Genomic DNA, 25,823 nt, shown 5'->3' on the forward strand with positions numbered 1-25,823 from the left:
TTTCCTGGCAATTCGGGGTAATTGGGTGAGCACAGGTAAAGAATCTATTATTGTGAACGTGTACGGACCTCATTGTGACTCAAAGAAGAAATTATTTTGGGACGCTCTAGATAAGCTAATGGGTAACGTGGACTCGGCTTGGGTTATTTGTGGCGACTTTAATGAAGTGAGGGATAAATCGGACCGGTTCAATTGTGAGTTCAATCAACGGCGGGCGGATTGGTTCAAGGAGTTTATTGCTAGGAATAATCTTGTCGAGATTAATATTAACGGTAGAAATTTCACGCGGATTAGTGATGATGGGAAAAAATTTAGTAAGTTTGACCGTTTCCTTGTGACGGATAAGTTTGTGGAGTTATGGGAGGATCTTTCGGTAATTCCTTTGGAGAGACGGGCCTCAGATCACTGCCCTATCATCCTTCGGGATAAGTTCATCGATTTCGGCCCGAAACCCTTCAAAGTTTTCGACGAATGGTTATCAAAAGATGGGGTTGAGGATGTTATTCAGGAAGCATGGGATACTCCCGTTTATGGTTATAGGAATGATTGTAAGTTTCGGGATAAACTCAAAAATGTGAAGTTTGCGTTGAAAGATTGGAGTAGCAAAATGTTCGGGGCTTTGGATATTGAGTTAAATAAACTAAAAGTGGAGGTTAATGAGTGGGAAATAAAGGCTGAAGCGGGTCTTTTAAATGATGGGGATAGAGCTTGTTGGTTAGATGCTAGGAAAAATTGGTTGGAGAAGGAAAATATTAAGTCTAATATGCTTAAACAAAAAGCGAGGGTGCGTTGGATTCTTGATGGGGATGAGAACTCAAAATTCTTTCATTCGAGTATACGCCGTAAGTATAACAAATGTAACATCCGCGGTCTTAATATAAATGGGGTTTGGAACGAGAACCCGGGCGAAATTAAATCCGAAATTTTTAATCACTTTCGCAACAGGTTCAATGTGATACCCCAAAACAGGCCGAATATGGTGGGTTGGGCCGTGGCAAATGGGCCTGGTTTTTGTAGGTTGGGTGACTCAGAAGCTGCGAATCTTGAGGCTGTTTTTGGCGAACAGGAAGTTTGGGAGGCGGTACGTGATTGTGGTAGTGCCAAAGCACCGGGCCCTGACGGATTTAATATGAGATTCTTCAAACAACATTGGAACACTATAAAAGCTGACCTCATGTTGGCCATCCACTCGTTCTGGGTCTCCGGGATATTATCTAAGGGTGTTAATGCGTCTTTCATCACACTTGTCCCTAAAAAGTCCGTCCCTTTGTCCCTAAATGACTACCGCCCGATTAGCCTAATTGGTAGCTTCTATAAAATTATTGCTAAGTTACTCTCAAATCGCCTTCGAAAGGTTGTGCCTCATCTAGTCGGGTTCGAACAAAGTGAATTTTTAAAAGGTCGTAAGATTCTTGATGGTGCGTTAATTGCCAATGAAACCCTTGGGTTTCTAAAACAAAATCGGGTAAAAAGCCACATTTTCAAAGTGGACTTCGAGAAGGCTTTTGATTGTTTGAGTTGGGATTTTCTTGTGGAAGTAATGGATCATATGGGATTCGGACCTAAATGGAGGCATTGGATTTTGTCTTGTCTTAGCTCGGCTAGTGTATCAGTTCTTGTCAACGGCTCCCCAACGTCGGAATTTAATCTCAAGCGAGGCGTTCGTCAAGGTGATCCTCTTTCACCTTTTCTCTTTATTTTAGCGGCGGAAGGTTTAAATGTGTTAATAAAAGCGGCGGTTTCATGTAATCTGTATGAAGGGGTGAAAGTGGGTAGTGACAAAATTCCTATTTCTCACCTTCAATATGCGGACGACACGATTTTTTTCGGGTCATGGGGTTACGAAAACTTTCGAAACCTCATGAAGCTCCTTAAATGCTTTGAGCTAACTTCGGGACTTAAGGTAAATTATCATAAAAGTAACTTATTCGGTGTTGGTGTTGGAAAGACGGATATTGAAAATATGGCTTCATCTTTCGGGTGTAATATTGGGGAATTTCCTTTTATATATCTAGGGTTGCCGGTTGGTGCGAATATGAAGAAAATTTCTAATTGGGGCCCGGTGTTTGAGAAATTTAGTAAGAGGCTTGCGGATTGGAAAGCACGTGCGATGTCATTTGGTGGTCGTTTGACGCTTGTCAAGTCGGTATTAAATAGTCTCCCGTTGTATTACTTCTCTCTCTTTCGTGCCCCGCCGAGTGTTATCAAAAACTTGAGTGCGTAAGACGTTCTTTCTTCTGGGGCGGGTCGGGTTTTGATTCCAAAATGGCTTGGGTAAAATGGGATGATGTTATGCTTTCGTTTGGGGACGGGGGTCTAAATGTGGGGTCTTTAGTAAAAATTTGGCGTTGATTGGCAAGTGGTGGTGGAGGTTTAAATTCGAAGCCACCTCCTTGTGGGTCAATGTCATCAAAAGCCTCTATGGGTGCTCGGGTGGTCTTGATCCTTGTGATTTTTCGCGTTCTTTTCCATGTAACACTGTTTGGACTAATATTATTATGTGTGGTAGCTACATCGATTCTTTAGGTGTTCCTTTCAGGTCTTCATTTGCTAAAGTAATTGGTAATGGGTCGTCTACGTCCTTTTGGAAAGATTACTGGTTGGGTAACTTCACGTTGGAAGATAAATTCAAGAGACTTGCTCGTTTGGAAAGCAATATCAATGCTACGGTTCATGAAAGGTTATTTTCGAATGAGGTGGACTGTATTGGTTCGTGGGCATGGACTAGATCCCCATCTGGACGGGTTGCAGGCGAATTTGCTGAGTTATTGGAGTTACTTCGTGCGACTACACTTGTCAATAATAAGGAAGACTCATGGCGCTGGCTTTTAAGTGGTAATGGACTGTTCTCGTCTCGGGTCCTGACGGAGACAATCAACAGCAGTATCCTGCAGGTGGCCCCTTCGTGCTCGGAAACGTTGCGAAATAATTTAGTACCTAGCAAAGTGGATGTATTCGTGTGGCAGGTTCGGAAAAGACGCATCCCGGTTCTAACTGAATTGGATAAGCGAGGTATAGATTTAAACTCTGTCCGTTGCCCGATTTGTGATGATGGTGTCGAAACTGTAGATCACTCTATGGTTTTATGCAAGCTCGCTTACGACATTTGGGAAAAAGTTTTTGATTGGTGGGGGCTAGGTAGCGTATCAAATTTGAGTATTAGTGAAATGTTTTGCGGAAATTCTAATGTGGTGATGTCGGAAGAGGGGCAGAAAATTTGGCAAGCGGTTGAGTGGACTTGTGGATATCTCATTTGGAAAAATCGTAACTCCAAAGTTTTTAAAAATAAATGCTGGAATTTACCGGTTGCCCTTAGTGACATCCAAGTGAGAAGCTTTGATTGGATCGCGAAGAGATGTAAGTCGAAGAAAATAGAGTGGCACGATTGGTTACACAACCCTCAATCCATTGTTAGCTAGTTGTGATTGAAATTGTAATTGTTCTGTTTGTATATGTGTTTATTGTCGAGTACTTATGCTGCATCCTTTGCAGCCTGTGAGAATGGGTCTGCATAAAATGCTTCCCAATTTGTACAGCTACTAAATTTATAATATATATATGATGCCGTTCAAAAAAAAAAATGTATGATCCAACGTCATGTAAATGCTAGTTTGAATAATCATTCTAGTGATTTGATACGAACTCAGAAAACCGAGTGACTGTATATCAAATTAAAGTTCGAGCTATAAAACAACTACTTTAAGTATGGGAGTGCAATTGTAGGGAACCAAACTGTATACCATTATTGAAATTTTTTGAAGTCAAATATCGAATGCCACATAGTACAAGATATGTTCGAAGAGCAAATAATCAATCCCCAAACATACCCCTCCACACTCAAGCCGTAACACGCTTGATCAAGGATAATACTTTATTCTATATGGATTGTCATGTCTATATATAATAGAAATGACTTATATAAATACAACTAAGTGTATACAGAAGCCGATATCGCCGTAAACTAAGTGTTCATGTTGAATTAGAACGTTAATTTGTTCAATCTAAACACATCAAACATGTACCATTAGATGGTTTAGTTAGGGAACTAATTAGTCAATGTTCTTGCATGCTGATTTCTTTACTTTATTCATGTTTTAAACGCCAACTAGTCTTGGCTTTCGCGATCTCATCACAACCACTTCCAGGCTCAAGTTCAAGTAGATGCTTACAATCAACATGATCATTGTTACCTGTTTTCCCATTTTCGGTCCCAATTACAAAAGTGCTTGATTGCAACACACTATCCATCGTACACTCTCGTTGATACTCTAATTTCACATTAACAAGCTCATAATTTTTCATAATTGACCTTGGAACGCTCTGCAATGGTGTACGATCAACAATATTGTATTTCCAACATTAATTTTGATAAAATTCACCATAATCATGCATTATGAATTGTTACTGTACACATATAATGCACATTTAAAGTGGATTTATTCACATCCATTGTTTAAATAAGCACAAGTTCCATTAAAAGGTAATCTTTTCCCTCAATTTTTTCCTATAAAAAGAAACCTATTTTTATTTTGACGTTTAAAGGATTGTTTTACTAAATGTTAATTAAAAAGAGGAGTATCGTTACTTTTAAGTTAGAAATGAGTAAAAAATGTATGATACTCTATTTTCTGATTTACGTTTCATACTTGAATCATGCAGTTCTTTGGGGAAAAATCTGGCGACGAGTACTTACGTTGGTGAAATCATGTTTGCAGTTATAGTGGCAGTTGTGGTAATAATTCTATCCGCGCCGTTAATCGAAAATATGTGGGTAAATTCCATGTTTCATATACTTTACGAGCTTCTTCGATTTGGGTAATTAATCAAATAGTAATGTATCGTGAATTTTATTAAATGTGAATCAAGAAATGGAGTATCATTAATTTTTTAACGGAGTTATAATGTAAAAGCAACGATACTTCTCGTTTAAATAAAATTTTTAAACGTCAAAATAAAAATAGGTTAACTTTTATATAAAAAATCAAGGTAAAAATGTTACTCCGTACCTCTTAATAAAATAGGCCCTTTAATTAACAAATTCATGATATGATATATGAAAGATATCAAGTCAAATTACCTGGAGAATCCACCCAATGTATTTCACATTGTTAACATGTTGATGCACATCCAAATCGTCCCATCTTGGCTAAATATTTTTTGTATACAAAGAACAAAGGTCACATAAGTAGTAAGATGCATTTAGAGAATGTTTCATGTATCGACATAAGTAGACTAACCGTTAAACCATTGCGAACATGCTCTGTAATGGTCTCATCTTGTTTTGACAATTTTATTTTCTCGAGTTCGACTAAAGGCGGCGTATCTCAAGTACTTCTCATATTCAACTCGAACTTCACTTGGGAATTTGGCAAGCCTTCTTGTCTCTTTATTCATCATCACCATAGTACTAAAAAAGAAACATACGACCATCAAATTTATGCTCCAAACAATTTCGATCTATTAACTTTGATTAGTGATGGATTAATTGTTACCTCGAAGCCCTAATTAATACCTCTCCTGTTTTGGAATCACAAAATATCCAATTATTGCACATACCATTTTTTCCGGATGCAGTTTTCCAGGTATCAATTTGAACCATATCACCCGTGTAATAATTTTGAACATGCCGAACCATATATAACAATATATAAGAGAATCATACTATATATACACTTGTATATATACTACATACATACGTATGTAATGACACATGTCATAATGTTGAAGGCGAGAAGAATTTGATCAAAAGAACAAGAATTCTATGACTTGGTGAACAAGTCGAAGAGATTTTGTTGCCTTATATGATTTTTCTACAAGGATGAAGCATTGAAAGACAAGTCAAGCTTGGAAGACAAGTTTACTTAAGGAACAAGGAGTTAATTTTTTATGAAATGTTTCTTATACTTGAAGGTCAAGTTAACTTGTGCAATAAGATTTTAGGTTTAATGTTTTCCATATAAATTGTAACCCCTACCTTCTTGTAATGTGTATACAATAATAAAGAAAAATCTCTTATTTGCACACGTGGGGTAAACCCCTTTCCATGTTGGAGTTGGGATATAACCACGTTAGATCCTTGTATCATTTATCTTTATTTTATCGTTTATGCTTATTATTATCCGTTTGTTGTTCGTGGGCGTTGTGATTGACGATACGACAATCACATATTCTTGTAAGGGTCCACTACCGAATTTCCTAACAAGTGGTTTGTAAGGGTGCAAACTAAAGTTCCACATCGGTCATGGGACAAAACACATGTATGCATATAAGTCTAAGGGGAACTCCCTCTACTACCAATTAGTTTAAGAGAAAAGAGGGACTCTTGGGCTTATATTGTAGGACATGTTGTTGGGCTATACAATCCTATCTGTGGTATCAGAGCCTGGTTAGATGTGGTGGACGCCGCAGTGGGCGCACCCCTGAGCGCATGGTGCGACGTGGCGCATCCCCTCGGTGCGGCCAACAATGAGTGGACCCAGCTATCGTTCGAGGGGAGGCCTAAGGGAGGGACTTAGGTTTGAGGGGAGGTCTGCGAAGGTGCAAACCAAAGTCTCACATCAGTCATGAGATAAAATTTGGGCTATACGATCCTATCACATAAAACTTGAGGGATACACGCTTATAAGTAATACCATACTTAGATGCCCGTCAAAATCTTACATGGCACGGAATTTATGAAAACGACGCCACTTATCAGGTGTTTTTTTGTCGATTTGGGGTGTGAGGCAAAAACAAAAGGGATGGGAAAATGGCTTCATATATTTATGTCATCAATTCTATTAGTTGAATGAGCTTTTTTGTAAATAGGTACTATAATTATAATTATCTATATACTTATATAAAAAGACTTTCATTTAGTCTTGTTGTCATAAGAGAAGTATTAATAGAAATTATTGACAACTGGAAATTACATATGTCAACACAACAAAATTTTTGGCTAATAAATGATATTAATAATGATGATAATTAAAATAATCAAAACACGTTAATTGATAAAGAAAATTAATTAATTAACCAAATTGATAGAAGAGATATCGTTAAACATATTCTCGCCCCTTTTACCAATTCTCTGTCACTCAAACCTAACCCTAAAATCACGATGCCAATAAAATGATTAATTCGAATTCAATAACTAAATTGCTTAATATCATCAGGAACAACCGTTTAACTAGGCATCCACAATCTTATCTCCAACCCGTATTTCACACGGAACGATGATATTATTCTCATTATCAAACAAAGGAAGAAAAAGAAAGATTGAAGGAAATCAGTGTAGTCAATACGATGGTGTATCCAATATTAATATTTTGATTTAACGAATAAACATTTGAAGATAAGATTTTTTGTTAAACGAAACAAATACTCTGGAGTGAACTGGGTTGCAGACTTGCAGGTCACTATTGGATGGAAATGGGAAAGAGGATAACTTTGTTAATTTGTTCAATAATATCCCTCAACTAATATCTATATTATTGTTTAACCCCTTAATCTAATAGTAAGTCAATAATAAATTCTTACAAATTATATAAAAATCAACTATTCAAGTTATACATATTAAGTCAATACATTGTCATTTATAATAGAGTTCATAAATAACTTTTTCCGGATTAAAGAATGAAGAAGAGACATTCAAGCTTTAAATGATAAATTTATAAGTTGATATTGACATATGTAAAAAATAAAAATTGTTCCTTTTCTTATACTATATAAAAAATATATTGTAACCTTCAATTTACATAATTTAATGTAATATTCATTAAAAACCAAAATTTATTATAACAAGCAGGGTGGTTAGCAGCGCGTTGCGGCGCCCACCCTGTTGTAACTACAACGTACGGAATCATTTCATCCTCCACCACCGATGGAAGAGCGTCAGGGACTACAGAGTGATAAGTGGTGTGACTTCCGTGAGGCATATGGACATGAAACAGATAATTTCAAGTCATTAATGAGAGAGATCATTGCAAAGATCAAGGCTGGCGATCTGAATCATCTTTTTCCAGGAAAAAAGTATCGACGAAATGATCCAAACAAACGTTTTGCTTGGCAGGGAAAAGTGCGTCACGGTGGACGACGTGATTGGCACAGAAGAGAAGAACGGAATGGTGAAAGGGATCCAACTCCAGAAATGCACATCAAGGTCATATGGAATGAGGAGCAGGAAAATGAAGCAGACGGAGAACGCAGCACGGAGAGCTGGATGTATGCTCCAATCATATTTCATACCATTCCAAATTGGCGCCTGTCAGAAGAGCCTGTGGTCATTTCAGCTGTAATAGCAAACAGAAACATCACTCGCATTTATACTGACACAGGTAGTGAAGCAGATATTTTGTATTTACATTGTTTTAAGGAATATCCGTTCAGCGTGAAGGATCGGCTACGCTACACAAACTTAAAGATTGCTGGTATCACGGGTGAATCAATAAGAGCAGTTGGTAAAGTGAAACTGGATGTCACACTGGGAACACACCCTTTAGTCCGCACAGAAATTGTAGACTTTACAGTTCTTGATGGCAGATCATGGTTCAGTGCATTGTTCGGTAGACGGACCCTTCGCAAATTCGGAGCAATTACTTCTACTCCGCATGCAGAATTGCGGTTCCCAACACCAAACGGTGTAACAGTGATACACTCTGAATATGTTGGACCACCAAGGGAGAGATCAGTTGTTCATGAAGCTCCAGGGAATTTTGTTAGGGGGAATCATCAAGGCAGTTGTTCAGTAGAAATGATGTGAACGGGTACTTCAAACCACCTAAAATGTGGCAACATTGAAAGCATGACGCAATACGGTACACGGACGACCGTATAACATCATGAATCTCGCAGAACAGTTTTTATCACATTTTTAATTTTCATCAGTTCAGGCAACAACACAATACACGTTTTGTAATTTTCTAATTGGGACTTGATCACCCCATGCGAAGATATTACACAAAAATGTTGTATGTGTGACAGTATTATCAATAAAATTTTAAATTTTTCTTACGCACAGCATTACGCGTTCGAATGTAAAGCATGGCATTCATTCCTACCCACATAAGGCAAGGCATTTTTATGCCCCCGATGGTAGAAGCTCTTGTGTCAACATTATAGACACAAGGGATCGGCTAGCGTAAAGTATTTACTTCGCTAGAGGGCACCGAGGCAAAACTAAAGATCTCATAATGTCATGACATACAGAATGGTTTATCACAACGGCATAAATCCATTTATAACTTGTAAACAGAAAACATTAAATACAAGTATATTTTATAAAGCCGCACAAAACCTAAGCGCAACACGCTAGACGGAACATTGCTAGTTCCATAAACAGAATTATCTCTAACACATTTATCAATTTTTATAACATATAGACAGAATACCATCATTATGATTCATTCACATCCTATTCCAGAAGTTATCAAAAGACTTCTCGATATTTCTTCATAACATAATTCAGCTAATGCAGAGCGGAGAATGGATAAATTGTTTACGCAGTAATCATAAAAATTATACATGTTTTGATCAGCTACAGGCCAGATATACAATTTTTAAACTGAATAACACAATGACATTTATGTAGCAGTATACTTTAGATTCATAAAGGAGAATACTGTGATGGGGTATTACGAACAACGGACGACGGATTACAGCTCAATGCATAATCAAAAATCAGTTTAAGACAAACATCATTTCATATGACATGCTATATGAAATTCAAATGCACATAGCAGCAAAATAATAATAAGAATAGCAAAATATGTTAACATTAAGCATAATGGCAGTATACACAAACAAATTATTAAGTTATATTGTTATTACAGAGAAAATATTTCCTTAAATAGGCACATCTAAAATGTCCTTAACTGACACATCTTCCCTAGCACACACCTCCTCTACAGAGTTAATCTTCAACGAAGTAACTTCATCCATGGCCACTTTCAGTCTGGCATCAGCACATGGTTTGATAAATTTTGCAATAGCAGCTGGTAGGGGGTCAGGCTTCACGAGAAGAGCATCCAAAATTTCCAAAGTAGCATCTGAAAGATCACTTTCTGTGGATGCCTCAAGATATCTATGAAAAGTTTGCCCAACAAGGGGAGAACTCAACACCCTCTGCATTAGTGCAGGAATCTCATTCTTCAATTCCACAAATTTTTTCTCTGAAGCAGCAGCAATAATAGCTTTTTCATCAGCATGACCTTTTTCTCGTTCAACCATTCTTTTCAATTCTTCTACTTCTTTCAACAGTTTTTCTTTCTCTTCTATAACCTTATCTTTCTCAGTCCTCTCTGCAACACATTTTTTCTCAATTAGCTGCAATGCCTCCTCCTTCTTTTTTGCCATGACAACTGCCGTTTTCCACTTAAGATCAGCATCTTTTAAGTCAATCTCCATCCTTTTCAGCTTGCTGGCAGTATGGATAGCATTATCCACAAAAGTTGCTTGGGCCTCTTGCATTTTCAGGCCATGAAGAACATGGTGATTCAGAAGCAGTAGTGATGCAGCTGTTGATTGGCAACTTTGTTTAAGGGTCATTGCAGATAGAGAAGAATTGTATTTCCCTGCAACATAACCATACGATCAATAAATTACAGTAAAAATGAACAATACAGATAGATTTCCACGAATTAGCTGATAATATGCACCTTCAGAAAATTGGCAAAGCTGTCAGATTTATTGACAGGATTTTCTAAAAACCCTCTTAAGCCGGCCAGGGGAACAACGGAAGGTGGCTGCGATGCGAAAGAAGACTATGTTGTGTCAACCCTTGATGAAGTTAATGGATTAGTATAAGGAGGAGTTTTAACAGTATTATCTTCATCTGCTTCTTCATTCTCTTCTTCATCATTCTCAGCATCAACAACTTTATCACTCTTATCACCACTAACAGTGGCCTTGTCACCATCTATTGATAAATTCGGTTTTGCATCATAGATAATCAATCTTACAGATACACATTAACAAACATTGTATAGTACAGAAGAAAATGATGAAGACATACTTCGTTTCTTTGTTTGTTGAGAAGCTTTGCTAGATGCACGATTCCACAAACGCTTTGTGCGTTTTTCAGTTTTCTTAGTGATCGGCGATTTTGGATCAGACTCAATAATTTCCACATCCGATGAGGAAGGTTGCACAGTATCATCATTATCGCCTTCCGTAGGCCGTTCAGGGCTATTCAATTGTTCTTCAAATGCAGTATCTCTAGCCTTGTCAGCCTCAAGTTCAGCAGCAGTTTTTGGCCGTTCAGAAATAGTAAGAGCATCCAGATTAGCTTTCTTGAATATTTTAAAAACTTGCATTTCGTTTTCTGCAAAGCATAATAAACGCATTGAATGCAAGGAACATACGAATACATTTTACAGTAACATAATGTAAGTAAAACACATATAAGTTGCCTACCACAGCCTTTCCAATGCAACACTGGCACAAATCCATCACGCCAATTATCACTCATTCCACAACGTGCTAAGATGGCTTCATTATCAGCATATGAACGCTGTGGTAGTTCCAGTTATTTTCATTTTTCAACAGTAATTCTTTCATCATCAGATAAAACAATTGACTTACTTACCCCTATTTTGGTTTTCCTCCATTTTCGAATGTTTGTCCAATTATCCTGAATAACTCTTTCATTAACAAAGAAAAAGGGTTCTTTCCATCCTTTCAGAGAAGTTTCTTTTGTTCCAGTAAAGGCTTTATTAGCTTTACAATCAAAAGTATACCAGCATTTACCAACCAATCGAGTCCTAAACAACTTGTGAAAAATATTTATACTTGGAGTCTTGCTAACAGCATTGCAGTATAGTTCAAAAAGCACAATTTTTTGTAAACCTAGTGGGTGAATCTGACTAAGGCCAATTCCATAGTGAGATAACAGTGTCTGCAGGAAAGTTGTGGGGGGAATACGAAGATTTCCAATTGTAAGCTGAAGCTTATACAATCATCTTCTTAGGGGGATTATTTGCCCTCGTATCAGGGGAGGGAACCATGGGGTTCAATAATCTAAGGTTTCTATGATCTATACATAGCTTGTCGATTTCAGCTTCAGTGATACTGGACGGAATAGTGCTCGCATCTCGATTATCTCTTTGAGATGAAGTGCTGCAGGATTCGGCCATGGTAGTGTGAAAACTAAAACAGGGAAAAGAGGTAGACAAGTGACGAATAATTACACTAACCTTGAAATTCACAGCTTTGCTAAAACAAATATTTGCAGTTGTCTTCAGCACAGATGATCGGTTTTCGAAAGAGTAAAAAGAAAAAAAGGGAACGGTTTATGTATAAGTAGATTAATGAATGAAAGAGGGGACGAGATTACGACGCGTGTATGGATCAGATTAATCGAACAGAACAATTTGAATTTTGAAAATATATCAAAAAGATTTTGGGGGCAAATTCATAATTAGATATGTGACGTCAGAGCAGAAAACAGACGGCTGCAGCAGTTTTGTGTCTTCGAGGAAAAAAGGCATTTTTTATTTTTTAGTTTAATGACTTTATTTTTTACAAAAATAAAGACATTAAACTGGGGGGACTTAATGGTGTATCCTAGGAGATACACGCATAAAAACATTATTTTATACAGAAAAATCGAACAAAGAGCACAGAAAATAACAAAATCTAGCGGTGTTCAGTATTTGCCGTCCAGCGTTAAGCAGGCCGCCCAGCGTCAAGTGTAAGCCCTGCAGGCAGCTTCTATGCATAAGCCCTTTAACTCAGCGCTTGAATGGCACGCAGCCACGTCAGCGCACGCCACCGACATTTCGGATACTTTACTTTACAGAACCATTCAGTGATTGACACGTGTATCCCGTGAATTTCGGACATTCTACGCCTATAAATAGACCCCCTGGGTCACCACATTTGACATCATTCTGATCTGAACTTCAGTCAGAGAGAAGTACACTTTCTCTCTCACACAGTTCTTTCTCACTCTAAAACAACATTAGCCACTTAGCAGCAGTGCGCTAGACGGATCATTACAAATTGATCCACAGATTGATTGAGGCCACCCACAGATCGTACATATGTGTTCCGGGTCTGCAGAGATTATTTCTCGAGGGCAAACAACAATCAACAGTATACGCCACACGCTGAGCAGCTAGTTTTCTGTACTAGTACCTTACAGCTGCTATACGGAAAATCGTACTAACAATGGCGCAAATTCTATGGCACACTCGATTAATAGTGACGAACTCAGGGAATTTGGTGAACACCTTGGGTTGAGGTGGCCTAAGCCAACCCCTCAGTATGGAAATTCCTTTCTGGCTTTGGTTTTTCTTTATTTCATATGAAGATTATTTCAATCAATATTCGTGGGTTCGGGGTGGATGGTAAATTCGATTGGGTCAAAAACAATTGTTTTAGTGAACGTCCTGACATTATGGCTATTCAAGAAACAAAATGCAAGCAACTTGGGGATCGATGGGTTTATTCCTTGTGGGTTGTGGGGTAACAGTGATTTTGGATTTGTACAAAAAGATGTTATCGACAACTCGGGTGGGTTACTCCTAATTTGGGATTCTAACAATTTCAAGGTAAATCACGCGGTGGGGAATGATTTTTTCCTGGCAATTCGGGGTAATTGGGTGAGCACAGGTAAAGAATCTATTATTGTGAACGTGTACGGACCTCATTGTGACTCAAAGAAGAAATTATTTTGGGACGCTCTAGATAAGCTAATGGGTAACGTGGACTCGGCTTGGGTTATTTGTGGCGACTTTAATGAAGTGAGGGATAAATCGGACCGGTTCAATTGTGAGTTCAATCAACGGCGGGCGGATTGGTTCAAGGAGTTTATTGCTAGGAATAATCTTGTCGAGATTAATATTAACGGTAGAAATTTCACGCGGATTAGTGATGATGGGAAAAAATTTAGTAAGTTTGACCGTTTCCTTGTGACGGATAAGTTTGTGGAGTTATGGGAGGATCTTTCGGTAATTCCTTTGGAGAGACGGGCCTCAGATCACTGCCCTATCATCCTTCGGGATAAGTTCATCGATTTCGGCCCGAAACCCTTCAAAGTTTTCGACGAATGGTTATCAAAAGATGGGGTTGAGGATGTTATTCAGGAAGCATGGGATACTCCCGTTTATGGTTATAGGAATGATTGTAAGTTTCGGGATAAACTCAAAAATGTGAAGTTTGCGTTGAAAGATTGGAGTAGCAAAATGTTCGGGGCTTTGGATATTGAGTTAAATAAACTAAAAGTGGAGGTTAATGAGTGGGAAATAAAGGCTGAAGCGGGTCTTTTAAATGATGGGGATAGAGCTTGTTGGTTAGATGCTAGGAAAAATTGGTTGGAGAAGGAAAATATTAAGTCTAATATGCTTAAACAAAAAGCGAGGGTGCGTTGGATTCTTGATGGGGATGAGAACTCAAAATTCTTTCATTCGAGTATACGCCGTAAGTATAACAAATGTAACATCCGCGGTCTTAATATAAATGGGGTTTGGAACGAGAACCCGGGCGAAATTAAATCCGAAATTTTTAATCACTTTCGCAACAGGTTCAATGTGATACCCCAAAACAGGCCGAATATGGTGGGTTGGGCCGTGGCAAATGGGCCTGGTTTTTGTAGGTTGGGTGACTCAGAAGCTGCGAATCTTGAGGCTGTTTTTGGCGAACAGGAAGTTTGGGAGGCGGTACGTGATTGTGGTAGTGCCAAAGCACCGGGCCCTGACGGATTTAATATGAGATTCTTCAAACAACATTGGAACACTATAAAAGCTGACCTCATGTTGGCCATCCACTCGTTCTGGGTCTCCGGGATATTATCTAAGGGTGTTAATGCGTCTTTCATCACACTTGTCCCTAAAAAGTCCGTCCCTTTGTCCCTAAATGACTACCGCCCGATTAGCCTAATTGGTAGCTTCTATAAAATTATTGCTAAGTTACTCTCAAATCGCCTTCGAAAGGTTGTGCCTCATCTAGTCGGGTTCGAACAAAGTGAATTTTTAAAAGGTCGTAAGATTCTTGATGGTGCGTTAATTGCCAATGAAACCCTTGGGTTTCTAAAACAAAATCGGGTAAAAAGCCACATTTTCAAAGTGGACTTCGAGAAGGCTTTTGATTGTTTGAGTTGGGATTTTCTTGTGGAAGTAATGGATCATATGGGATTCGGACCTAAATGGAGGCATTGGATTTTGTCTTGTCTTAGCTCGGCTAGTGTATCAGTTCTTGTCAACGGCTCCCCAACGTCGGAATTTAATCTCAAGCGAGGCGTTCGTCAAGGTGATCCTCTTTCACCTTTTCTCTTTATTTTAGCGGCGGAAGGTTTAAATGTGTTAATAAAAGCGGCGGTTTCATGTAATCTGTATGAAGGGGTGAAAGTGGGTAGTGACAAAATTCCTATTTCTCACCTTCAATATGCGGACGACACGATTTTTTTCGGGTCATGGGGTTACGAAAACTTTCGAAACCTCATGAAGCTCCTTAAATGCTTTGAGCTAACTTCGGGACTTAAGGTAAATTATCATAAAAGTAACTTATTCGGTGTTGGTGTTGGAAAGACGGATATTGAAAATATGGCTTCATCTTTCGGGTGTAATATTGGGGAATTTCCTTTTATATATCTAGGGTTGCCGGTTGGTGCGAATATGAAGAAAATTTCTAATTGGGGCCCGGTGTTTGAGAAATTTAGTAAGAGGCTTGCGGATTGGAAAGCACGTGCGATGTCATTTGGTGGTCGTTTGACGCTTGTCAAGTCGGTATTAAATAGTCTCCCGTTGTATTACTTCTCTCTCTTTCGTGCCCCGCCGAGTGTTATCAAAAACTTGAGTGCGTAAGACGTTCTTTCTTCTGGGGCGGGTCGGGTTTTGATTCCAAAATGGCTTGGGTAAAATGGGATGATGTTATGCTTTCGTTTGGGGACGGGGGTCTAAATGTGGGGTCTTTAGTAAAAATTTGGCGTTGATTGGCAAGTGGTGGTGGAGGTTTAAATTCGAAGCCACCTCCTTGTGGGTCAATGTCATCAAAAGCCTCTATGGGTGCTCGGGTGGTCTTGATCCTTGTGATTTTTCGCGTTCTTTTCCATGTAACACTGTTTGGACTAATATTATTATGTGTGGTAGCTACATCGATTCTTTAGGTGTTCCTTTCAGGTCTTCATTTGCTAAAGTAATTGGTAATGGGTCGTCTACGTCCTTTTGGAAAGATTACTGGTTGGGTAACTTCACGTTGGAAGATAAATTCAAGAGACTTGCTCGTTTGGAAAGCAATATCAATGCTACGGTTCATGAAAGGTTATTTTCGAATGAGGTGGACTGTATTGGTTCGTGGGCATGGACTAGATCCCCATCTGGACGGGTTGCAGGCGAATTTGCTGAGTTATTGGAGTTACTTCGTGCGACTACACTTGTCAATAATAAGGAAGACTCATGGCGCTGGCTTTTAAGTGGTAATGGACTGTTCTCGTCTCGGGTCCTGACGGAGACAATCAACAGCAGTATCCTGCAGGTGGCCCCTTCGTGCTCGGAAACGTTGCGAAATAATTTAGTACCTAGCAAAGTGGATGTATTCGTGTGGCAGGTTCGGAAAAGACGCATCCCGGTTCTAACTGAATTGGATAAGCGAGGTATAGATTTAAACTCTGTCCGTTGCCCGATTTGTGATGATGGTGTCGAAACTGTAGATCACTCTATGGTTTTATGCAAGCTCGCTTACGACATTTGGGAAAAAGTTTTTGATTGGTGGGGGCTAGGTAGCGTATCAAATTTGAGTATTAGTGAAATGTTTTGCGGAAATTCTAATGTGGTGATGTCGGAAGAGGGGCAGAAAATTTGGCAAGCGGTTGAGTGGACTTGTGGATATCTCATTTGGAAAAATCGTAACTCCAAAGTTTTTAAAAATAAATGCTGGAATTTACCGGTTGCCCTTAGTGACATCCAAGTGAGAAGCTTTGATTGGATCGCGAAGAGATGTAAGTCGAAGAAAATAGAGTGGCACGATTGGTTACACAACCCTCAATCCATTGTTAGCTAGTTGTGATTGAAATTGTAATTGTTCTGTTTGTATATGTGTTTATTGTCGAGTACTTATGCTGCATCCTTTGCAGCCTGTGAGAATGGGTCTGCATAAAATGCTTCCCAATTTGTACAGCTACTAAATTTATAATATATATATGATGCCGTTCAAAAAAAAAAATGTATGATCCAACGTCATGTAAATGCTAGTTTGAATAATCATTCTAGTGATTTGATACGAACTCAGAAAACCGAGTGACTGTATATCAAATTAAAGTTCGAGCTATAAAACAACTACTTTAAGTATGGGAGTGCAATTGTAGGGAACCAAACTGTATACCATTATTGAAATTTTTTGAAGTCAAATATCGAATGCCACATAGTACAAGATATGTTCGAAGAGCAAATAATCAATCCCCAAACATACCCCTCCACACTCAAGCCGTAACACGCTTGATCAAGGATAATACTTTATTCTATATGGATTGTCATGTCTATATATAATAGAAATGACTTATATAAATACAACTAAGTGTATACAGAAGCCGATATCGCCGTAAACTAAGTGTTCATGTTGAATTAGAACGTTAATTTGTTCAATCTAAACACATCAAACATGTACCATTAGATGGTTTAGTTAGGGAACTAATTAGTCAATGTTCTTGCATGCTGATTTCTTTACTTTATTCATGTTTTAAACGCCAACTAGTCTTGGCTTTCGCGATCTCATCACAACCACTTCCAGGCTCAAGTTCAAGTAGATGCTTACAATCAACATGATCATTGTTACCTGTTTTCCCATTTTCGGTCCCAATTACAAAAGTGCTTGATTGCAACACACTATCCATCGTACACTCTCGTTGATACTCTAATTTCACATTAACAAGCTCATAATTTTTCATAATTGACCTTGGAACGCTCTGCAATGGTGTACGATCAACAATATTGTATTTCCAACATTAATTTTGATAAAATTCACCATAATCATGCATTATGAATTGTTACTGTACACATATAATGCACATTTAAAGTGGATTTATTCACATCCATTGTTTAAATAAGCACAAGTTCCATTAAAAGGTAATCTTTTCCCTCAATTTTTTCCTATAAAAAGAAACCTATTTTTATTTTGACGTTTAAAGGATTGTTTTACTAAATGTTAATTAAAAAGAGGAGTATCGTTACTTTTAAGTTAGAAATGAGTAAAAAATGTATGATACTCTATTTTCTGATTTACGTTTCATACTTGAATCATGCAGTTCTTTGGGGAAAAATCTGGCGACGAGTACTTACGTTGGTGAAATCATGTTTGCAGTTATAGTGGCAGTTGTGGTAATAATTCTATCCGCGCCGTTAATCGAAAATATGTGGGTAAATTCCATGTTTCATATACTTTACGAGCTTCTTCGATTTGGGTAATTAATCAAATAGTAATGTATCGTGAATTTTATTAAATGTGAATCAAGAAATGGAGTATCATTAATTTTTTAACGGAGTTATAATGTAAAAGCAACGATACTTCTCGTTTAAATAAAATTTTTAAACGTCAAAATAAAAATAGGTTAACTTTTATATAAAAAATCAAGGTAAAAATGTTACTCCGTACCTCTTAATAAAATAGGCCCTTTAATTAACAAATTCATGATATGATATATGAAAGATATCAAGTCAAATTACCTGGAGAATCCACCCAATGTATTTCACATTGTTAACATGTTGATGCACATCCAAATCGTCCCATCTTGGCTAAATATTTTTTGTATACAAAGAACAAAGGTCACATAAGTAGTAAGATGCATTTAGAGAATGTTTCATGTATCGACATAAGTAGACTAACCGTTAAACCATTGCGAACATGCTCTGTAATGGTCTCATCTTGTTTTGACAATTTTATTTTCTCGAGTTCGACTAAAGGCGGCGTATCTCAAGTACTTCTCATATTCAACTCGAACTTCACTTGGGAATTTGGCAAGCCTTCTTGTCTCTTTATTCATCATCACCATAGTACTAAAAAAGAAACATACGACCATCAAATTTATGCTCCAAACAATTTCGATCTATTAACTTTGATTAGTGATGGATTAATTGTTACCTCGAAGCCCTAATTAATACCTCTCCTGTTTTGGAATCACAAAATATCCAATTATTGCACATACCATTTTTTCCGGATGCAGTTTTCCAGGTATCAATTTGAACCATATCACCCGTGTAATAATTTTGAACATGCCGAACCATATATAACAATATATAAGAGAATCATACTATATATACACTTGTATATATACTACATACATACGTATGTAATGACACATGTCATAATGTTGAAGGCGAGAAGAATTTGATCAAAAGAACAAGAATTCTATGACTTGGTGAACAAGTCGAAGAGATTTTGTTGCCTTATATGATTTTTCTACAAGGATGAAGCATTGAAAGACAAGTCAAGCTTGGAAGACAAGTTTACTTAAGGAACAAGGAGTTAATTTTTTATGAAATGTTTCTTATACTTGAAGGTCAAGTTAACTTGTGCAATAAGATTTTAGGTTTAATGTTTTCCATATAAATTGTAACCCCTACCTTCTTGTAATGTGTATACAATAATAAAGAAAAATCTCTTATTTGCACACGTGGGGTAAACCCCTTTCCATGTTGGAGTTGGGATATAACCACGTTAGATCCTTGTATCATTTATCTTTATTTTATCGTTTATGCTTATTATTATCCGTTTGTTGTTCGTGGGCGTTGTGATTGACGATACGACAATCACATATTCTTGTAAGGGTCCACTACCGAATTTCCTAACAAGTGGTTTGTAAGGGTGCAAACTAAAGTTCCACATCGGTCATGGGACAAAACACATGTATGCATATAAGTCTAAGGGGAACTCCCTCTACTACCAATTAGTTTAAGAGAAAAGAGGGACTCTTGGGCTTATATTGTAGGACATGTTGTTGGGCTATACAATCCTATCTGTGGTATCAGAGCCTGGTTAGATGTGGTGGACGCCGCAGTGGGCGCACCCCTGAGCGCATGGTGCGACGTGGCGCATCCCCTCGGTGCGGCCAACAATGAGTGGACCCAGCTATCGTTCGAGGGGAGGCCTAAGGGAGGGACTTAGGTTTGAGGGGAGGTCTGCGAAGGTGCAAACCAAAGTCTCACATCAGTCATGAGATAAAATTTGGGCTATACGATCCTATCACATAAAACTTGAGGGATACACGCTTATAAGTAATACCATACTTAGATGCCCGTCAAAATCTTACATGGCACGGAATTTATGAAAACGACGCCACTTATCAGGTGTTTTTTTGTCGATTTGGGGTGTGAGGCAAAAACAAAAGGGATGGGAAAATGGCTTCATATATTTATGTCATCAATTCTATTAGTTGAATGAGCTTTTTTGTAAATAGGTACTATAATTATAATTATCTATATACTTATATAAAAAGACTTTCATTTAGTCTTGTTGTCATAAGAGAAGTATTAATAGAAATTATTGACAACTGGAAATTACATATGTCAACACAACAAAATTTTTGGCTAATAAATGATATTAATAATGATGATAATTAAAATAATCAAAACACGTTAATTGATAAAGAAAATTAATTAATTAACCAAATTGATAGAAGAGATATCGTTAAACATATTCTCGCCCCTTTTACCAATTCTCTGTCACTCAAACCTAACCCTAAAATCACGATGCCAATAAAATGATTAATTCGAATTCAATAACTAAATTGCTTAATATCATCAGGAACAACCGTTTAACTAGGCATCCACAATCTTATCTCCAACCCGTATTTCACACGGAACGATGATATTATTCTCATTATCAAACAAAGGAAGAAAAAGAAAGATTGAAGGAAATCAGTGTAGTCAATACGATGGTGTATCCAATATTAATATTTTGATTTAACGAATAAACATTTGAAGATAAGATTTTTTGTTAAACGAAACAAATACTCTGGAGTGAACTGGGTTGCAGACTTGCAGGTCACTATTGGATGGAAATGGGAAAGAGGATAACTTTGTTAATTTGTTCAATAATATCCCTCAACTAATATCTATATTATTGTTTAACCCCTTAATCTAATAGTAAGTCAATAATAAATTCTTACAAATTATATAAAAATCAACTATTCAAGTTATACATATTAAGTCAATACATTGTCATTTATAATAGAGTTCATAAATAACTTTTTCCGGATTAAAGAATGAAGAAGAGACATTCAAGCTTTAAATGATAAATTTATAAGTTGATATTGACATATGTAAAAAATAAAAATTGTTCCTTTTCTTATACTATATAAAAAATATATTGTAACCTTCAATTTACATAATTTAATGTAATATTCATTAAAAACCAAAATTTATTATAACAAGCAGGGTGGTTAGCAGCGCGTTGCGGCGCCCACCCTGTTGTAACTACAACGTACGGATTTTTTTTTATATTTTTTTTAACTTTAAGGAGTTTAACATAATTCATGAGACGATAATCCAGTTCAATACACCAAATAATCTTGCAATTGTAAAATGTTTTTTTTCCTTTTGATTATATATTACTCCGTAACTAATTATATATATGATATAATTTGAGCAAGGAAATAAAAAAAAGTTGTTAAAAAAATTGTAAAAAAGATTGAGTAAAGGGTTATAAAATAAGAAAGTTGAAAGGTTTAAAAAAATAATAAAAAATAAGATGTGATAGTGGGAGGAATGAAGTTATCTTAATAATAATTACACTTATTATTTGGAAGGACATCCATTAAAGTGGAAAACTATTATGGAATACTTCATCCGTCCCAAAAAAACAGTCCTTTTGGACTTTTTGTTGGATTTAAGATATAGTAATAAATTGTTTAATTTGCTCTTCATTTAATGTAGTTATAAATAGTAACTAATAAATTAATTGATATATTTAAAGTTGAATTTTCAAAATTAAAAGGGACATAATTAGAACTTTAATGATATTTAATGGTTATTTAGAGTAAAGGACAATAATTTTAGGACAAACAAAAATAGAAAAGTAGACAGTTTTTTTGAGACGGAGGGAGTATATATTAATAAAGAATAGGAAAACAAATTTTGGCCCATTAGCCCATTAGTTGACATAATATAATAACTAAAAAGTTGTAAAAGGGAAGGGGTGGGATTTGAACACTTGACCATCTGGTTATCAAAGGAAGCAAAAACCCACTAATCCACTCTTCGCGTTTGCTTTAAAAGTAAGTTATAATTTATTTAACCCGTAAAAAAAGTCGATTTCCAAATTGAAAATGAATTGTGATTTACTGTTCATAATCTTGTAATTGAATATATATATATATATAAATAGAATTACTATGCTACTCCGTATAAGAAAAATACTAAATATAGTTTAAGAGAATCAATACTAATTTCTAACATATTTAAAAAAATTCCTTGCAATTAGTTGCATGACTTGCCTCAATTCAACTTTTTTTAACGACGATATCGACTATAGACTATAAAATCAATATCTATATTTATAGAAGATTAACTGATTTGGTGCGGTTATTGAACAGTCATGTAACGCACGGACTCAAAACCTACTATCATATAAGAAATAAATTTTCAAACAACTACAAATTACTATAATTTACCACATCACTCAAAACCTTTTCAAAATCTCCTCATAACACCCATTAAAAATGACACTAATAGCTCGACTAGTTATACTAACGGTATTGAGATGCCATTTTAAAGATATGGTTATTGATTCAAGTATAGGTGGACTATACATGTGTGTATTTTTTTATTTTTATATTTATTATTATATTATTATTTTTTGTGTGTGGTGGGGTGTGTGAAGAAACAATGACATACCACATCGGATAGCGGTCCACTACTACTTGCACCTTTGTTATCACCCAGATTAGGTTCTTCTTGCACATCTCTGGCGTTGAACCCCAGCCATCACACCACGTTCCGATTGTTTTGAAGTGATTAATCAAAGTTTCCTATGAAATCAGCTTAAAATTGTGAATGCAAGATCAATATGCATGTATCAAAATTAATAAAAAAGATGACAAAACAAATAGCAATGAATTCAGATCATGCATCATATGTGTATTTACATACCTGCATAAGATTCAGAATAGTTTCCATAGAAGTTGTTCCCTCTGGCCCAATTTCATATGACCTAATACAAATATTCTGTCGAAATACAAGGTTATCATTAACCATTTTCCCTAATTCAAATTCTGACACCAGTTTTGGAATTTTTTTCTTCTTGTCGATCGTAATCTTATGTTTTCCAATACTACCTGTAGGATAAAGCATGTTCCAATTTACAGCATCAATTCTGGTAGGTTTAAGCTTTGTAACATCTTGTAGCTGCAAACCCCTAAAAGATGTATATTTTGCACATAAATTTGCATGTACATCTATGGACATTGATGTGGGTTGAAGCAGTGACGGAGGATTGTAAGGGCGGGGGTGCCATGGTCCCCCAAAAAGTTATATCCTTACTATCAATTTATATAATTTTAACAATTAAATATGTTAAAGTTTAAACCGTGGCCCCATCAAATTAAAATTTGAATATCTACTGGTTTATTAATCATTTTTTGTTATTAAATGTTAAAATAAATTAATTAGATTATTAAATCACAAACCCTTACCGTCTCGACTTTTCGTTTTCTTTGTATCCTAACTTCCCTGTTCAGTCTCTCCTCTTCGTATCCTAACATTTCTGTGACTTAATTCTGCTTTAGTCCCTAGAAAAGCTTCTGAAATATTAAATATTGACCAAATTTGCTCAATTATTGAGAAATATTATCCCATGAATTTTACTGAACAAGAAATGATTCTATTGAGTTATGAATTTGAGCTGTATAATGCTGAGTAGTCAAAGAATCGAAAGCTGAGTCGCATTTCAACTATTTATGGACTATGTAGGTTCCTTGTAGAAAGTAAAGTGTGAAGCGTATGGTTTGATTGAAAGATTAACGCGCCTAATTTTGACACTTTCGATTTTCACTGCAACAACCGAGAGGGGATTTTCAGCAATGAACATTATTATGAATCGGCTTCGTAATAAAATGTCAGAAGATTTTCTCTCTTCTAACTTGGTGGTTTATATTGAAAGAGAAATTGCAGAAATGTTTGATTCTGAGTCTCTAATTGATGAGTTTAAGGACCTTAAGGGTCGTCGTGCTGAGTTGTAGTTTTTTCCTATATCAACCATTAATCATCATGTCTTCGTTATTTTGAATTTTATGGATTTTATTTATATATAAGAGATTACATGTTTTGATTGAGTTTTTATGGCCCCCTCATTGTTAGTGTTCAAGCTCCGTCGCTGGGTTGAAAATTACTAGATGTGATGCCATGATATGAGGAGCGATTCCCTAACAAATATGTAGCAGTAGTCATAGCTAACAGTTTGCTACCAACAAAGAAATACATATGCATTGCTTTCATTATATTATATTATACCTGTATACTAATATTCATGGGAGAATTTGTAGCTTCAGTTGTATCCGGACGTCGTTTTGAATTTGCGTTCACAATACACCCGGCCCCTCAAATTCGACTTCATATACACAACGACCCCCCAACTTTTTACTACTTCAGGGGTAAAAAGCGTAACTATATAATTTTTAAAAAAAAAAAAAAATGATTCCACCCGTATTTTTAACGGGCCCTATCTTCTCGCTCGGTCCGAGTTAAATTTTTCCGAAACCACCGTTCAACTCGAAAAAATCAGACGGACACAACGGGACTAACTATGCGCGAAACGGACATCGTTGGAAAACACTAAATAACGGGTCCTATATTCTCGCTCGGTGCGAGCTAAATTTTTCCGAGACCACCGTTCAACTCAATATTATTTTACGAACACAACGCGACTAACTATACGCGAAACGTACATCGTCAAAAAAACACTAAATATTTCGAGCTATATTTCATACATATACGTACACGTCCAACAAACAACCCAATCTACTAGATATATTAGGTACCAAACAACGTATATACAAATATGACTGCGCGTTGAATACAACCGCAGCAACGCGCGGTCGAATTTTTTCTAGTTGTTTAACTATTTATAGAAGCTAGCCCGGCTTAGGGCATCTTACTGTGTAGTTTTTTTTTTTTTTTCTCAAAAAAATATTAACTTTTATAGCCATTAGGAAAACCTTTATCAAATAAATGAAGCCCAAAATTAGATACGGGAACAAAAGAAACCTTACGTTATCTAAGGGAAATTGGTCCATATACACTTTTTTCTAATGTTTTCAAACAAAATATACTTTTTTAAAAACAAATTACCATTATACACTATCAGGGAGATCAAAATTTTGTTTGATTACCATTATAACATGGTTGACTGCGTAGTCGACCAACCCTAACAAGGTGGTCGACAAACCATTATAAGGTGATCGATCACTCTTATTCGAACAAATATTTGGTCGACTACCATTATAACATGGTTGACTACGTAGTCTACCGACTCTAACAAGGTGGTCGACCAACATGGTTGACTACGTAGTCGACCGAATCTAACAAGGTGGTCGACCAACCAATACAAGGTGGTCGACCATGGTGTATCATTTTGTCAAATTTCAAATAAATGTGTGAGCAACCTTGCAGGGTGGTTGACCAACAACTTGGTCGACCTAATGATGTATATTGACAATTTTTTTTTGAGAAAAGTGTATATTGATTGAAAACTTATAAAAAAATGTATTTTTGCCAATTCCCCGTTATTTAATTAACACTTCAATCTTCTAATATAATTTTTTTTTTTTTTTGAAGAACTGACAATGTATAAAAATCACAAACATAACAGCCTAAGCCAACTAGTAGCGAGCTTACAACAAATACGTGAGCTTATTAATTAAA

The 25,823-nt window shown here is 36.5% G+C and overlaps 3 protein-coding genes and 1 pseudogene across 3 annotated transcripts; 2 read left to right on the forward strand and 2 right to left on the reverse strand.

The window, feature by feature from the left end:
- The first annotated feature begins 2,265 nt into the window (after positions 1-2,265).
- LOC139842972 (uncharacterized) lies at positions 2,266-3,515 on the forward strand. Its single transcript, XM_071833067.1, has 3 exons — positions 2,266-2,327; positions 2,510-3,357; positions 3,493-3,515. Exons 1-3 carry the CDS (start codon positions 2,266-2,268, stop codon positions 3,513-3,515), a joined length of 933 nt encoding a protein of 310 aa, XP_071689168.1.
- Positions 3,516-4,083: 568 nt separating this feature from the next.
- Positions 4,084-5,559, reverse strand: LOC139842974 (palmitoyl-acyl carrier protein thioesterase, chloroplastic-like). Its single transcript, XM_071833068.1, has 4 exons — positions 5,513-5,559; positions 5,287-5,407; positions 5,078-5,146; positions 4,084-4,320 (listed from the first exon to the last, which is right to left on the reverse strand). Exons 1-4 carry the CDS (start codon positions 5,557-5,559, stop codon positions 4,084-4,086), a joined length of 474 nt encoding a protein of 157 aa, XP_071689169.1.
- A 10,261-nt stretch (positions 5,560-15,820) lies between these two features.
- LOC139842975 (uncharacterized) lies at positions 15,821-17,070 on the forward strand. Its single transcript, XM_071833069.1, has 3 exons — positions 15,821-15,882; positions 16,065-16,912; positions 17,048-17,070. Exons 1-3 carry the CDS (start codon positions 15,821-15,823, stop codon positions 17,068-17,070), a joined length of 933 nt encoding a protein of 310 aa, XP_071689170.1.
- Positions 17,071-17,638: 568 nt separating this feature from the next.
- On the reverse strand, positions 17,639-23,665 carry LOC139842976 (palmitoyl-acyl carrier protein thioesterase, chloroplastic-like; annotated as a pseudogene).
- Between the last annotated feature and the right edge of the window lie 2,158 nt (positions 23,666-25,823).

Source organism: Rutidosis leptorrhynchoides, chromosome 4 (genome assembly GCF_046630445.1).
Source record: "Rutidosis leptorrhynchoides isolate AG116_Rl617_1_P2 chromosome 4, CSIRO_AGI_Rlap_v1, whole genome shotgun sequence".
In the NCBI taxonomy this organism is placed as follows: domain Eukaryota; kingdom Viridiplantae; phylum Streptophyta; class Magnoliopsida; order Asterales; family Asteraceae; genus Rutidosis; species Rutidosis leptorrhynchoides.

Excerpts from the sequence above, each read along its gene's own strand:
- LOC139842972 (XM_071833067.1), top strand. The coding sequence starts at position 2,266 with ATGGCTTGGGTAAAATGGGATGATGTTATGCTTTCGTTTGGGGACGGG. Across the intron at positions 2,328-2,509 it reads GACGGGGGTCTAAATGTGGG|CTACATCGATTCTTTAGGTG; the intron begins GTCTTTAGTAAA and ends TATGTGTGGTAG. Across the intron at positions 3,358-3,492 it reads TGATTGGATCGCGAAGAGAT|CCTGTGAGAATGGGTCTGCA; the intron begins GTAAGTCGAAGA and ends CATCCTTTGCAG.
- LOC139842974 (XM_071833068.1), bottom strand. The coding sequence starts at position 5,559 with ATGGTATGTGCAATAATTGGATATTTTGTGATTCCAAAACAGGAGAG. Across the intron at positions 5,147-5,286 it reads GAACTCGAGAAAATAAAATT|CCAAGATGGGACGATTTGGA; the intron begins GTCAAAACAAGA and ends AAAAATATTTAG. Across the intron at positions 4,321-5,077 it reads ACATTGGGTGGATTCTCCAG|AGCGTTCCAAGGTCAATTAT; the intron begins GTAATTTGACTT and ends ACACCATTGCAG.
- LOC139842975 (XM_071833069.1), top strand. The coding sequence starts at position 15,821 with ATGGCTTGGGTAAAATGGGATGATGTTATGCTTTCGTTTGGGGACGGG. Across the intron at positions 15,883-16,064 it reads GACGGGGGTCTAAATGTGGG|CTACATCGATTCTTTAGGTG; the intron begins GTCTTTAGTAAA and ends TATGTGTGGTAG. Across the intron at positions 16,913-17,047 it reads TGATTGGATCGCGAAGAGAT|CCTGTGAGAATGGGTCTGCA; the intron begins GTAAGTCGAAGA and ends CATCCTTTGCAG.